The following is a 16,942-nucleotide window of genomic DNA, read 5'->3' as shown; positions in this document are numbered from 1 at the left end:
TATTCTTAACTGTTGTATTTCTAGGTCTGTGAAAATCCCATAAAGAATTTTTTTAAAAAATAAGCAAATACACTGTTGATGTTTCAAAACATGTCAGATTGAATGAACAAAAAAATGCAAGGAAAACTTTTTAAAAATAAAATCAGGCAAAGCAAAATTATTTATTGTCCTTATTTTTGTGTGTTTAATTTTTTTAATTCTACAAACTGGTATAAAGCGCAGTGGAAGCATGTTTTGTAATTGTTTTTGCTATTGTTTATTTACTGACGGCAATTGACAGAAAATTATATTTCTGTCCTTTGCTTTTCCCCACATCTTTGTGGAGGACGAAAAACTAGATGTTCTTAAAATGATCATCTCCAAATGCAAAATCATAATCACAGAATTTAAACATTTTTAAGGATGTTCTTTTGACCTCTCTCTTGAGTCAAAGGACAGTGAGACAATACGCTCACCGGTATCGTTCGCGGTGACGGCTCCATCACCAGCGATTGAGGCTCAATATTACTGAAGGGAACTTTAAAGTGCCAGGAGAAAAACAGAAGGAATTCAAAAATAATGTTTTGTGAAACTATATGCGTGGGAAAGACTGGGAGAATAGGAGAAAAATAGCAACAAGAAATCTCCTAATAAAAACAGCTGTATTAAAAATACACAATCAGTTCAGAATGAACTGCACTTTGAAAAAAGACTCTTTCACAAGCTCCCCAACTGAAACTAACTGGCTCTCTCTAACCCATCCGATGGCCTAGTTTTCTTATGTTAAAAAAAAAAGTGTTTGAGACTTAAAATGTATGGTGAATTGGACATGATTTCCTGGGACAGAAAAGGAAAGTCGGGACTGTAAGAGAAGGGTTCTCACCAAATGCTCTTAGTCTCCTAAAGAACAAACCTAGAACAGGTTTCCTTTTTCTCCCACCCCTCTCAAATGGAATGTAAAATCAGGGAGATGCCCTAAGAATGAACACCTCACCGGCAGTGCAGCATCGGACAAGACAGGCCGCCTCTCTCTATGCTCAATCCATTCCCTTTCACACTAAAAAACAAAACAAAAACAGTTCTGTCATGGAATGTTACTGCAACTTAAATCCCAAGCACAGAAAGGGGAAGAAAAGAAACTAATGAAGGAATTTGCATGAGAAAGCAAAGGACACTCTTCCCCTCACACACAAGTTAGTGACTTTCTTCCGAATGGATTCTGGTTCTATTGTTCATAAAATCCTCATGGGCCAAGAATATTCTTTACAAACTGACAAAGTCAGAATAAGGATGACTAGAGTGGGATTTTCTGGGATCCCAAAAAATGGAATTGGATTTCTTGTACTCCCTTCAGCCCCTCCCAATAGAAAGAAACAGAGCTGAGTAGGGTCCCCCATTTAGAAGAGGGGAGCAAGAAAAATTCAGCTCAGCAGGGACACAAACCCAACACAGGTTGTGTGATAACAGCTTGCCACCTGCTTTTCACAAGTTGCCTTTGCGAAGTGTAAGGGGGCACTGAATGGGAACATTGCCTGCGGTGATCAGAATGCACTGAACAGTGCAATGTGCTAGTACTTATTTGTACACAGTGCTCTTCGTAAAGGGCATCACAGAATGCTTTCCAGAGGGTGTCAGAAGCAGTAGAGAATAGGAAATATTAGTGAAACGACCTTAATCATTTGCAATAAAATAAATTACACACACACACACACACACACACGCACACACAGAGTCAAAGCAAGGTCAGACCTATGGAAAAGAAAATTTAGCACCAGTAAACCTAGGAAGACAGAGAGGACCGGTGTGCAGGAATTGTGAGGGTTAACAATACACAAGCTCCTGTCCAGCCAGCACAGGGTCAAATTATGTGCAGTGAAAGTTTGAAGTCCTCTATCCCCCAGAGCTTGTTTGCTAATTACATTTGCAATTACAAACATGACAAATATATTACTGTACAGTGTGCTCCACCTCGAGCAGGCATGTTTCTCCTCACGGACAGTCGCTTCCAGCAGCAGGGCTCTCAAAAGCTCTGCATGATCAACAAAGTAAACTGTGCTTCAGCCACAAGGGTAACTTTGTGGGCATCTCTAGTGCTCTGAAGAGGCAGGGCAGAGTTTTAAAGAGAAGCAACATGACAGATACAGAAATTGATATTGATAGAAGTTACTGAAATTTAGTTCAACAATAAATTCCCCAGAAGTTGGCTAAGATTTCTGCAGGTGATTAGTTATAATTATCAATAAATAAGAATTTATCCAGCTCAATCTTTATTATTAATAAATAATAAGCCTGTTACATTACATTTCCACTTGCAGATCCCAGAACACATGGCAATTCAGACTAACTCACAAACTACATGCAGCGATCACCTCGCCTACTGCTAAAATGCAGCCGATCCTGGAGGGCAGAAACAGTGCAAGATTTTTCCTGTTTTCAGCAAAATACACAAATCTGATTGCTGTTGCTATTTTCATTGTCCACCAGCCTCTTCAGACAAACAGCCAATAGATGCATGGCTACTTATGGAACTTCTGTTTATTATTTATTTGATGGTGGTGCCTACGAACCCCAATCAAGGTTCGTGGCCTCATTACACTAGGCACTGTACAAATGCTAAACCTACCTGCCTACTCATGCAAACTAAAAATAAATGTAAAAAACCTTTTGCATTCCCCAGCTGCCAAATTAAGCTAAATAACCATCTAAGATGCGGAGATGGACTTGCTGAGGAGAATTTGTTCCATCTCTGAGGTCTACAATAAAGTCTCACTCACTCTCTCACACACACAATCTGGTTGCCGTTAGCACTTCCCGACTTCTGAACTGTGGGATGCAGAACAGAACAGAAGAATTTGAGAGTAGGGATTCGGCTTTTATATCCAGCATACACCATCTTCTTCTTTCGCTATTTCTTCTCTAACTAAATGCAGGCGAATAATTTTACATGCTTTGAAGAGGTTTCCCAAGAATGTCCATCACCCCCATAGGGACCATGAGGTGCAGCTGGGTTTAGATATACCCCATCCCCCCACCTTTCCTTCTTGCATTTCTTTGGAGAGATTCCATCCTCCCAAAACTTTGGGAGAGAGTTGTTGGTGTCACACACAAACCTCCGTAATGGGCTAACATTATTCAACGAGCATAAGAAATTTTGGGAAGCGTGAAATTAAAAATAATGGGAATCAAGCATAGGTAATGCAGCAGAAATGTGGCTAGGAGTCTGAGTCAGGGCAGTTGGTAGTGAGCAATGTAGTCTGTTAGAAGAAGGGTCTGGGATATGAAATCTCTGTCACAGCAACTTTCTTTGAACGCAATCCCTCCAAAGTCTTTTCCCTCTCGGGCTAAATGCAATATTTATTGATTACTTCAAATCAATACAATGAAAGATTTTTGTTTGGTTGGGTTTTCCTTTAATAAATTGATCTTTCCATATCTCTCAATAATTAATATGATTAAAGTATTTTTTTAAAGTGGAATTTGGGAGGAGGAGGGGATGTTAATAAAAATCCTATAAAATAATTTCCCAAATTCCAGTGCCAGACAGATTCTTGATAAGCTCAGTAAAGCAGGATCCCATCCTGTGATGGGAACGTGCTCAGGGAACTCAGCTACTCAGTCCTTTTCATTACAGACACTTCTCAATTTATGCTGCCAGTAAAATATAACAAAAAACAAAAATAACAACAACTTGTTCCAGTCCTTCAGAAGTGCTCAAAGTACACAGCTACAGTCAGCATCTGACATCAATTTCCTTCCAGTCACAGATTTTGGAGGTTACGGGAAACAAAGTCACATTTCCTCAATCTGTAAATAAGAATTAACCAAACAAAACCAAACAATTTACTAAGTCTTTCTCTGAATTTGCTCTTTGATTGTATCAAAATTCCAGTACAGTATCTCTCTGTGTCTGTGTTTCTATGATCATACAGACACTTCATTCCTTTTCACTTTTTTTTCTAATTGCACAATAATATTTCATAATCATCATCATCGGACAATGATTTGTGCATCTCTCTTTTACATCAAAGGAAATACATTGAAAGACATAACATCTAGTATGATGCCCTAATTTGGCAATTACACACACATACGCGCGCACACACACACACAGGTAACTTGGTAAGTCTCTCTTTCGCTCTCTTTCCAGGATATTAATTAGAAATGGCAATGACATTTTCCTACAGTCCTATGAACATCTTCGGCAGTAACTAAAACAAAACAGAAAAAGAACCTCTTCTCTCATCTGAGACAGTGAAATTAATATTAAAGGATAAAATGCCAGATTTCACTCTCTTGTGAAAAAATCTTATGTTTACATACAGCAGAGATACAATAGAGGCATTTTATATATACATATGTATTCATACCGTATACATTAAAAATAGGGTGACAAGACAGCAAATGTGAAAAATCGGGACGGGGGTAGGGAGTAATAGGAACCTATATAAGAAAAAGACCCAAAAATCGGGACTGTCCCTATAAAATTGAGACATCTGGTCACCCTAATTAAAAATGTGTATGTACATATACTGTACTTCAGATAGACATCGTAAGCATAGTGTAAATATGTTCACTCCACCTTCCCTGATCTGTGAGATAAACTGCAGACTCAAATCATTAGCTTTTATAGTTTGCTAATCCTACCCTTGCAAAAGGTTCCTCCTTGGAGCTGCTTCACCTGCCACTGACAGAAGAACTTTCCCAAAACCCAGTACATGGAGGCGGCAACGGGTCCCTCAAAGCAGTAACTCCAACACATCACATATACATATATATATCTCACACAGTCAACAATTAGGAACAAGTGTTTTCTCATTGTCACTGCAGGAGTCCTCCCCGACTCCTTGTGTCATTTCTCAGGTCAGGACACACACAAAGGCAGAAGAAAAGGGAACTTTTACTACTCAAAGAAAGTGAAATTCAAAGTATTATGGAGTTCGATTAGAAGAGGTGAATTCCTCTGCTCAGTTAGTTCTTGTCTGGACTCATCCTGGATTTGGAACTTGTGTAATTTAGATCTTTCCCTGGACTCCAAAGTGGAGGGGTGACCGTTTTCTTCTCTCTCTCTGTCTCCTATGTAAGCTACAACTTCTGGGCATTCCACACAAAGGATCACCCAAGGTGCCATGCACACTTATCCTCCCATTTTATCACTATTAAAATACACAAATAAAGGAGCAGCTTTCAATATTTTGAAGTTCACATTCAATGTAATGTTCAGTTTGCCAAAATAATTGTTGCAAACATAATTAAAACAGGAGAGTTTGGACAGAAAGTAACTATTGACATTATTTCAATACCCAGTATTCAGCGTAGTAAGCCACTGTATGTAGGATAGTACACTCACGCAAATAGATACAGATATAAACATATATATATACACACACACACACACAAAATACAATATGCTGTATATACACATATATACTCATGCATACACATTTTACACCTGCTGCACAGTGTATTTGTACTATTACACATACTGGATAGATAGGTAAATATACATATATTGGGCCAAATTCGGCCCTGACTTAAACGCACACAATCACACTGAAATCTGATCTTAGTTACACAAGGGTGTAAACCGAAGCAGAACCTGGCCATTGTACAAATTTGTATGTATACACATTATCTGGAAGGCTTCCTTCATCTTTCCTCTCCTCTTGACTTTCTCCAGATTCTGGATTAGTCATGGCTTCCACAGCACTTGCCCCATGGCTTGAGCTCCTTTAACTTTTCTTTACTTTAATTTTTTTTAAATGGGTTTATTTGTTTTTTTTAATTCTCCCAATTTAGTTTCCCCCCACACAGCAAAAATAAATTGTAAATAAGCTTAGAAGCCATGCAAGCTCAGGAAAAAGAAGACAGAGATCACACCAAGAGTTTATCATTACCAAAGAATAGCTCCTCCAGCCCATTTTGAAGCCATGGGTCTCACATTTCCTAGCCACTTTCATTTGTCTAACCAGAAGCCAAAGTTAAGGGAGGCACAAGCAGGAGTGAAGTGCATTGGATACACTGTTGTCGGGGGCTGTCAAGGGAGACCATTAAATAGTAAAAGGTACTAACAATCAAATGAGTGATTTACTTTTATTGTTTTTGTACTGTCTGAATTGCTTTTCTGGATTCAACAAGTAGAATGGATGAACAGGAAAAAGTTAACAAGAGCAGACATGACAGTTGGTAATTATCAAGCTATTTTTCACGGAGGTAACAGTGCACTTTCAAAACTTTGACTTTGTATTAAAAACATCTAATGGGATGCAATCCACTTTTCTTTTACGAATCTGTTTGTTTATTTTTAATTCAAAGTGGAACAGCCAAAAGTGAAGCACCAGTCACAGAAGACAGAGGGCTTAAACTGGTAATTCCCATTTAAAATAATAAATTTAATGTTAACAGCATTGTTGGAAGCAAAGGAATAAGGTAAGGATAGAAGGAATGAGAGCAAGTCAGGAAAAAGGGAGGGAGAGAAACAGAAAGATGTGAGAGATGAAAGAGCTGTAATGAGAAGAGCAGAGTAAAAGGCATAATTTTTTAAATTCTCTTTTAATTCATGCTAACTAGGATGCAGTTATTAAACAAATAATGAACCAGTCAAAGCGACTCTACTTCCATCTCTGGCAACACCATGGAGCCCTTGTAGGTGACACACAGACTAATATGCAAATACACAAAAAGAGACTCAGCTTAGGAAGAGATTTGTCGGAGAGGAGAAACATACTTGAAAAGGAATTGCACTGGTGGACCGGAGACAAATTGCAAGAAGATTCCATCCTGTCTCCCAAGTTCCCCAAAAAGGATCAAATCCAACTTACTTGCTAAAGTGATTTTATACAAAGCATTGTCGGGCACGTTCCAACGTAACATACAAAGAATGAGAACACCAGCAGGTGCCGAGGAATCTGTCATCAGTCCAGCTTGGGATGCCTGCTCAGTAGCTCTCCTCCACTCTTTCCCTGCGCTGGCTGCCCTGATTGCAAGCCTAGGAAGGCTGGCTTTCTACAGATGAAGCTTTTGCCTTTCTTTTAAATAAGTGAACACGGTAAAATATCTGTGTTTTAATGTATCTACTTTGTGTAGACAGTATATATCTATTTACACCCACCCACTAGTTCATCTAATAGAAATTTTACATAGCCCTGAGCACAAACAGAAAGTGAATCTGTGCAAGCAGAACATGCATTGTAGATTTTCTGTTTCATCAGTCTGTGTTCCCCAGAGATGAAGCATTAAAAGAAGAAGTTGCAAGAAGGAAATTAATAAACTGGCACAAACTAAAGTCAAATCAAACTGAGGAGTGGTTTCCTTAGAGAGATTTTCCTTTCACCTAAGCGGGCTTTTTGGTCTGCACCTGTTCTAAATGGAGATTTGCTTCCCTCCAAGCCTCAGACAGGAGCATTGATACCCCCTTACACAATCCCCTCCCCACCTCTACATAATTTGTCCAAAAGATAGGAAATCTGTGGAAGAATTTCTCCTTGGGGGTGGGGGGGGGGGAGGGAAGGAACCTCAAGTAAAAATTGCTTTCCCCCTTTCCCAACTCAAAGTCAGACAATACTCGGGCTCACACCAGTGCCAGTCTGTCATTTCCAGCACAGGCAAAACCAAACCAAACCAAACAAACAGAGCACCTACTGGTTGTGGTAGCTGAGAGGGTCTGAGATGCAAAGTTCGGAAATGTCCATCAGTCCAGTTTTAGCATTCCCAGTTGGCAGAGAAAAGCAACTAAATTACAGTGAAGAGAGAGTGAAGGGGAAAAAAGGGAGCCACAGAAAGGGGAAGAAAAGGGACAAGGAAGGAAAGAAAGGGGGTGAGAGAAAAAGAGGAGACAGTTAAAGAGGGTAGGAGAGAAAAAGAGACAGACATATGCACATCCACACACACGCACTCATCCAGACACACTGAAGCAGGCAGAGGGAAGGGAGACAGCTGAGAAGACACAGGCACAAGAGATTTAGATCCCACTAACCCCACTGTAGCTTTAAGACTGAGAGACTGATGAATATGGCAATGCTGCTATTGGTTACCACTCAGGGGCTGGACTTGAAGTGACAGAGCAGAACTGGGCAGGGAGGGGGGTGAGAAGGAGGGAGGTGGGGGGCAAGCAAGTGAGACTTCAATAGACTAACATACCCACACATGGGCTAATAGCATCAGAGGAAGAGAATGCTGATCACACAGCCATAGAGCTTGTGATCCCGTAGTTGGCTAGGCAAAACCAGGGGGACAGGGAGTGACCTTCGGTCCTTTACACAGTCCCTTGTCCTCTACAATGCGAATTCCACTGGCAGCAGAACTGAGTGAGACAGGACCTCGTGGCTGGTGGGTCTCCTTTGTTTTTTGTTTGTTTGTTTCCAGATACATAGCCTGCTCGTTCCTCTGAATGTCTGTGACTGTTAAAGTGTCTGCCGGGGGGAACACTTTGGGGTCAGCAACAAAACCTCATGCTGCTTGTGCATTCATAGCAATTCCTGATCATTTCCTCAAGTTATCAGGAATCACAAAAGGCTTCTCATCAGAAAGTGATGAGGAAAAACTGACCCTAACAGCAAGGAGAGAGACAGCAGACACAATATAGTGCTAAGTAGCAGCCCAACACCAGCTCCCGAATGGACACTGCTGGATACAGTGTAGCTGTAGCTAGGGAGGATCCTATCCTCCCCCAACAGAAATCTGAGGGGTCTGTCTCTATTTACACTTCGGCAGTATTTGAATTGTCATGCCAATAAAGTCTCACTTTAGCTGAAATGAATGTGTGTGTCAGTTTGAATGTATGTGGGAAACAGAACTTCTTGGATTTATTGGCACTCACCAAAGGGTGATGTCTGTTAGTCAAATGCCACAGTGATGGGTGACTTAGAAATGCAGATGATAACAGTAATATTAACTACCATCACCTGCTTCAGTCTTAAAATGTAAGTTATTGTGACATGGTGACTCTCCCCGCGTGTGCGTGTACACACACACTTACGCTTCAGCCTCTTACCTACCAACTCACTGTACCTCCAGAAGGAGCTGGTCATGAAATGTACTTAGTGTTCACAAACCATTCGGACCCTGAAGTGAAAGATGCTTTATGTATTATTACAACCTATATGCGCATCCACACGTACTTCAGTGCATGTGCAGAGACACTATCAAATACATTCACACACAGTAGACCACACGCACACTTAGACATGCATACATACAAGTTTACATACATCTATGCACACAGACACATGCACTGTCACGTGCAAACACATCACTCCATTTGTATATCTGTACAAATACACACACAGCTAAACATTATATATATACACACACACACGCTTGTATGTGTGTATGCAATTCAGTGCTGAGAACACACCAATATACACACACAGTGACTCAGCTCACTCAAAATACACAGACTAATATATGCAGATCCCCATATACAAACCCTCAAATACACACACAGAATCATTCATTATGAAATATACATATGCAGCCTCCTTCATACAAAGAATAGGGCCTGACTCTGATCTCATACCAATGTAAATCAGAAGTAAATTAAATGAAATCCATGGATTTACATTGTATAAAACCTGTATAAGCGAGACCAGAATCAGACCTTCAGAGTAAATGCATGCATTCCAGATACAAACCTTTAACTCTTGCCCATTGGTGCACATAAACACCTTGAGAGGTTAACACATCAGAATACACTGATACATACATTTACAGAGAAGTGCTCACAAACCTTCTCAATCTCAGACTCAAACTATCAATCACACGCATTCACTCTTGCACACAGAGACATTTTCAAGGCTCTGTACACATTTATTGGCTGCCATTAGAGTCAACGGGATCTCCCCCAACTCCCACACCATCATGTTCACACACATATTTTCACTTTCAAACATCACAGTTACATTGGCATCCCCACCCAAACACTCACACTTAACCCCACACATGCAAAGTCAGAGTCTCTCAGACATGATCACATTATACAGAGACTCACACTGACAGTCCCTCTCCTACAAAGTTCTATTGCAGGATCTAGCTGTTTGTTGCTATCTTCCATGTTCTTAACCAGACACGTGCAAATCTTACTTTTTCCTCTCTCTGCCCTGCTTTCTACTTTTTTAAAAATCTTTGGAGTTTTGCTACTCAATGAAATAAAAATTAATTTAATAAATAATTAAGAAAAAGAGAGATTTTTAAGCAAAAAGAGTCTCTCTATATATCTGTGGACAGCAGAACCTCTTGTTCTCCTATGCCAAGGGGGAAAAAAAGCCAAGTTAGGGCAAACAGGAGATTGCTTCATTATAAAACACAGCATTAAATCTGAGTCCATAACTGCAGGCTATGGTGTAATACACCAAGTACAGCACTAGGCAGATTGGAGCTATTCAAATGAGGGGAACTACACAGCACAATGGCAAGTGAAATTTGACTTGGTTAAATATGCAGCAATGCACATTGGCTAAAGTATTTTAAAATTTCTCATATAAGCCGAGAGGCATCAGGATTTGCAGGAATTGAGGAAGGGATAAAATAATGGGCGAGATCCTCAGCTGGTACAACCCAGCATAGCTCCACTGAAATCCACATTAAATCATTACAGCTACATCGATTTACATCAGGTGAGGATCTGCCCCAATGTGATCAAAGTACTGTATAAAAAAATGGGGTGCCCTGACCTCGGGAACTGTGTTTGTTTTTGATCAACTCACCTTAAGATATAACAGACTAAATAATCAAAGTAAAGTGATAAGAATTGTTAGAGGTACAACACGGTGGTGGGACTTACAAATAAAGAGATTGCAAAAGTGAGGATGATTCAGTTTGGAAAAGAGAAGGGAGAGGGGACTCAAATGGGATGTTTGACAGTATGACATACTTACAGCAGAATATAACAGGTGACATGAAATTCATTCAGATTATAGAAGAAGAGCTGTGTAAGCTCAAAAATTCTCTCTTACTTACAGAAGTTGGTCCAATAAAAAAATATTGCCTCACCCACCTTATCTCTCTAATATCCCGGTACCAACATGGCTACAACATCACTGCATTCAGATTATAGACTGTTCTGAGAAACAGGATTTATATGAACTGGAATAAACATTTACATGCATACATCTTTATGCACATAAGTGATACATGAGCATATAAAGACTTAAGCACTTAAATCTTTATGTCTGAATTCTGCAGTTCACTAAGACTTTAGCATATAAATAAAAAAGAGACCTGGGGAAAGGACTCTGTTTTGAATAATGAGGCTTTTCAGATAAGTGAGATTTGGTTAATAAAGGTTCCACTAGTGAAAGCCCATAGTTCCCCTGCTTTACCTACTTCCCAGAAGAAGAATAGGACATTCAGTAAGTGTAAAACAAAATAAATTAAATACTATTGTATATACTGCAGTATATATTGTTAACTTGTGAAACTCACTGCTGCATGATGCATCAAGGCAAAATATGTGGCTCGATTTTTGGAACTTTCTGACCATTAATAGCATTTGTAACTCTTAAGACATTTCTACACCAAAACTTAAGTTGACCTATATTAGATTGACTTACAGCCACCATAGTAATTACTGCAGTGGTGCATGTTCACACTTCCCTCCTTTCGTCGGTGGTGCACCAGGAGCACTTCCACCGACCTAAGAGGAGCAGTGTGGGGAGCTGAGAGCCCAGCTCCCCGCCAGGAGCCTGGCTGCCCCACAGGCACCCGGCTCACCATTGGCTCTCCCCTGCACCCTGTTCTCTGCTGGGAGCCTGGTTCTCCCCCGACCCCCGCTCTTGCCTGCTGGGAGCCTGATGGCCCACGCGCCCCAGTTTTACCTCCCCGCTCCCTGCCAGGAGCTCATGGCCACCAGGAATGCCAGGAGCAGCCCAGCTCCAAGCGGGGAGCCCAAGCAGTGGGCAGCAACCCAGCTGGGAATGGGGAGGATGGACCCATGAAAGTGACAAGAATGACAGCCAACAGCCGATGTAAGTAAGTAACCCAGTGTCTACATGGACACTGCGTCGCCCTAACTACACTGACATAAGCCCTACGCCTTTAATGGAGGTGGAGTTATTATGTTGGGTGCAGCAGAGCACTTACATCAGCGGGAGCAAAGCTGTAGTGTGTACACTGACAGATATAAAGCTGCCTTATGTCGACCTAACTGTGTAGTGTAAATCAGGGCTTAGAGCCTAAAACAATGAGATAAGAGGAAATCGTATCTCAAGCTTAATGACATAAGGGGATTGTTTGTGGATTTTATCCTTGTAGCGGGGTGGACACCCGCTCCTGCCCTGAGGGGTTTAAAACAGCCCAAGAGAAGGGCTGTGGAAGGGCAAGATGCCTGGGCTGATTGGGAGGAAGCAGGCTCAGCTGGGGCCACGCCCCAATCAGGGCCCAGCTGGCCCTATAAAGGCTTGAGCCAGGAGCTCAAGCAGACAGTCTCTTTCTGTGCTCAGAGAGAGAAGGGCCTGGCTGCAGGGAGCTTAACCAGACACCTAGATTGGGAGCAGGGCTGGGGAAGGGCCAGAGGAGCTGGGAGCTCTGGCCTAGGAAAGCCCCAGACTGTAGGCCTGGCAAGGCCTAGTAAGTGTAGGGCTGCAGGGGGCAGCCCACAGGTAGACAGAAGCAGCAGGTCTGAACACCTTTGCCTGTGATGAGTGGCTGATACTGCAGTCAGCCCTAGTGTATGGGGCTAGATGGAGACTGGGCAGTAGCCAAGACTGAAGTGAAGTGGGGGTAGTGGGTGGGGGTTCCCCAGGGAGGGGAGACCCTAAGACTGAGGGGTTACTGCCAGGGGGGCAGCACCCCAGGTACAAGGGCACTGGGGTCCTGAGAGGGACATGGGGTCACAGGTAAGGCGGATCACCAGCCTGCAGGGGGTGCTCTGGATGCTGGAAGAGCTAATTCCCGGAAGTAACCAGCAGGAGGTGCCGCAGGGGTGAATCCGCTCCTCTACAATCCTCTTATTCCATATGCAGTGAGGGTTTTTTGGGCCTCTCTCTGAACATCAGGTATTGTCATGTCAGGTGCCTGTCACTGCCAGAGATGGGATAACTGAAGTAGATGGACCAACTGTCTGATCCACTATAGCAAATCTTACAGTACGTTCCTACAGTGCATTAAAGGATGCAGAATAAAATACATTGTATAGTAGTAGAGATCAACTTTCCTTACTACTACATAAATGAAAAAGTGAAGCTGAGGTTTTATTTCTGAGGCCAGAGGATTGGATCCTGTAAGAATTTTCTATTATGTGGTACTAAAGTTTTATTAAACCAAATGATTGATGGAAAATTAATCACTTCATCCGATGGTTGCACACAGTACTAATGATAGGTGAATTGCAAAAAGCAGGTTGATTCAGCATGGATATGTTTACACATTTATCCAAACCTTTGTGCTCCCAATCCTCCTCCTCTTCAGATTTCTCTCAATCTTCCCCCACACAGCTGGGTCAGGCTCCCCTCTGCCCTGGTATGCTGTCTATTGTCAAGAGGTGCAATGATCTGACATCTTCTTTGGTAATTCTCCTTCTTGTTCTCAGGGTGAATGAGCTACCTGTTCTCTCTACTCTGGTGCACAGAAGCCCAGGAACACCTCTGGTGGGTCTTGTTTTCAAGTGGTAAAAGCAACCTGGCCAGAGCATGTGACTCAGAGTATACCACAGGATTGTAAAGCCCTGGAGTACATTGTGTGAGAGATCCCTTTATACCCATGAGATTAGCAGGTCCTATTAGAAAGGAGAAAGGGATATTACCAGAGAATTTTACAAAACCAAGCACACTCTGGGGTGCCTTTATATTTTAAAGTGGCAGATCAGTGGGGTCCAACAGGAGGATTACTGTGACCACTACACCAGACTGGAGGGGCAGGCAATCTAGTCCACCTCAAAGGAGGAGACCTGATAGAAGGGGTGGGGAGCAAATACCAGGATGCTTCCTGAAGGAGTCTGAGGTCAGGACAGAGAGGAGACTGTTCAGAAACCACTGATGATGAAATAGAAGCAAGAGGCCATCTAGTTGCCCTTTGAAGACATATTCCCAATTTTGCACAGTTAGTGATGGATGATGGGAGGGGTTGGAGGAAATCCATAGGGGTTCTGTTGGAATATGCCCTGAGATAGGGAGTTTGGAGGGACCTTTATCTAATCTCAGAATTGACAGGATTTGGTCCAAGGTTGGTTGAAGCTTCTTATTGGTCTTATTTATCTGAAATCGAGTCTCCCATTGTGGACTACTGCTCATCTGCTGCATCCTGATTGATTTAGTGAGCAGTCATATAGTGCGCTGCTTCAGGCAATGAACGGTCAGCTTGGTAACTGGCCTTTCAGGCAGCTGCCACTTTCTCAATATCTGAAGTTTTCATTTTGTGTCTTAAACTTTTATCAGGGCCTAGGGGAGCCAGCCAGGGAGCCATCCAATTGGCTGGCACAGGCTCCATGTGGTCTAATTAACTGACATCAGTAACACAATGGGGCTTTGTGCTCAGATAATGGGCTCCTGCTGACAGGAACTGCCCAGGCAAAGATGAGATGGGAATTTGTGAAGTGGCTGGACAGACCCATTTTTGGTGCAAAAATTATATCACTTTAGACCGAGTGCAAATGGACAAATGACACTTTCCATGCTTCTGGAGTAGCTAAAATTTAGCTACTAAAACGTAGCTGCTAAGTGGAGCCCGGCTTCCCTCCTCAAGAATCTGAGGGGGTGGCCACTATAGGCTTTGCCACATCTGCCATCTTAAAGTCTCTACGGAACAGGGTCACAAACCTAAGAAGCTGTCTGTGGAGCTTTAGAGGCTTCATTTTGCTTTCAAAAAGCCGATGTTGACAGTGCTCACAAAGCTCTTCTAGCTTCTTAAACTGCCAGCTGGGCTTCCTCCCCTCACAGAGGAAAACAACAATGGCAACAGTGACTAGGTTTGCCAACTTGTCTTAACCCTGCCCTTGAATGATCACCTCTAGGAGAGAGACAGGAATTCAGTTACCATACCACCCATTCAGTACTTGGTCATTCGTCTGGGAATACCAACAAGTGAACCACTACATATGGGGATGGCTTTCATGATGTGGGCATCTGGATTTGTTTTTCTCCAATTAATATCACCCCTGGCTCACTGAATAGTCTTCTTCTTAGCGTATGCGCAACATGCCTCAGGTAGCACATAACCAGGATTCAGCACTGAATTTGATCCACTGGTTGGATTATTAGCTTCTCCAGACCAGGCCAGGTACTGATAGGAAATGCTATGTGAACGCTGATCCATGACCCGCACCACACCGTTATCAGATGGCAATGACTTTCATTTGCTAATAGGATGGAATGGAATCTGTGTCCTATAGGCAAATCATTCTATAATTTGATATCAATCCTCTGAACCAGCCTGTTTCCCTCCCTAGAAAGAAAACAGCAAATTCACATCACTACAGATCTTCGGTACTTTTACTGGCTTTCTGAGCACTGATTAACTGAGATTTTCTTGAAGACTTATTTTCTGTCCCTTAATGACTAAGCTATTTTCTGATGGATTAATTTTTACTTATTTAACTTTTATCATGGAAGAATGGTCAACTTTCCAGCAAGCTGATTGATTGATTGACAGAAATTTCATTTGGTCTAATACAGGAACAACCTACAAATCATGCCAAGCAAACCTCATTTCACTCTTTGATAAAATTATGGGTTTTTTCTAGATAAGGGGAATGGAAAAGATTTAGATTTTTTTTTTTAAAGTCTCCACTATGATCTCCCATGATATTCTTGTGGGAAAGTCAGTAAGGTGGCATCTGCACAGAAAAAAATTAGATGCAAAAAACATAGAAGAGCTGGGCAAAGTAACTTGGGTATACATGTCTATGTGTCAGACACCATTAAGGTACAGCATATAGCACACTGATGCGATAAACAATTATTTTATGCTGCTTATGAACAAGGTACCTGGAACAGGTTTACCTGGGGAGGTTGTGGAATCCCCACCATTGGAGCTTTTTAAGAACAGGTTAGACAAATACCTGTCAGGGATGGTCTACAGGTTATACTTAACCCGGTATCAGTGCAGGGGGATAGACTAGATGACTTCTTGAGGTCCCTTCCACACCTACATTTCTATGAGTCTATGACAATAATATTGTAACAAATCTATGACCCACTAGGGCTTCACAGATGTATCTATGTTGTACACATGATATCACAACTTCACAGTGGCAGTGTGGGTAAAATCAGATCCTCTTGCTCCTAACCTCCTGAGCTAAAGGAGAGCCTCCCTTAGCTGTTGGCAGAAGTACACCACTCCCACTCTATCACCTTCCACAGCAATCCGCTATCCCCAACTGCGACAACACATAGGATCCTTTCCCCAAAGAATAAAAACAGCCTATTCTACTCTGCTTTCTCTACAACTGTCCCTGTAAAACTCTTCATGCACAGATCACATATTGCACAGTACAAAATGTTTATCTGCCACTCTAAAGATAATTTCCTAACATGAACCAAGCCCCTCAAGCAAAATTATTACCCTTACTAGTTAATTGCATCCATCTGAAATGTACTGCTACCATGCTTGTAGTTAAGGCTGTATGTTTACTGTAGAGGGCGATAAGTGGGAATGGTGTGTGCTGTGCATTTAGGATGCAGTAGTGGTGGTGTGTAGGAGGGTGGATGTGTATGTAGATTAAATATACTCTCCTTGACTATGAGGGTTTCTGTTGGATTTGCCTTAACTCTTTATTAATGATTTTTTAACAAGGGAATATATACACCAGCCAGTTCATTACCATTATGATGTACTTCTATAGAACCTTCCGTCCGCAAATCTACTTGTGTCACAAACATTAATTAGCCCTTAGACTCCTGGAAGATAAATCACTATTCTCATTCCCATTCTATAGATGGAAAAACCAAAACACTGAGAGGTTAAGTGACTTGCCCAAGTGTCTTGATTACTGGTTCTCAGCTGTAGCTGCAGAATTTTGTTCCCCAAAAATGTG

General features: G+C 41.8%; 1 protein-coding gene across 5 annotated transcripts in view; it reads right to left on the bottom strand.

Moving 5' to 3' along the window:
- The window catches only part of ESRRB (estrogen related receptor beta), a 159,171-nt gene that overhangs the window by 98,589 nt on the left and 43,640 nt on the right, over positions 1–16,942 (bottom strand). For 2 of the 5 annotated variants that reach the window (XM_065595577.1, XM_024102346.3), the window contains one exon: positions 974–1,036. The exons of 2 other annotated variants lie outside the window; for them this stretch is intronic. In XM_065595577.1, the coding sequence (XP_065451649.1) occupies positions 974–1,036 (63 nt within the window). Of the gene's footprint in view, positions 1–973; positions 1,037–7,617; positions 7,708–16,942 lie in introns of all 5 variants that reach the window. One more of the 5 variants, XM_042858545.2, reaches the window with a different exon arrangement.

This window comes from Chrysemys picta, chromosome 4 (assembly GCF_011386835.1).
Source record: "Chrysemys picta bellii isolate R12L10 chromosome 4, ASM1138683v2, whole genome shotgun sequence".
NCBI lineage: Eukaryota > Metazoa > Chordata > Testudines > Emydidae > Chrysemys > Chrysemys picta.
This window is presented reverse-complemented; position numbering and strand designations above follow the sequence as displayed.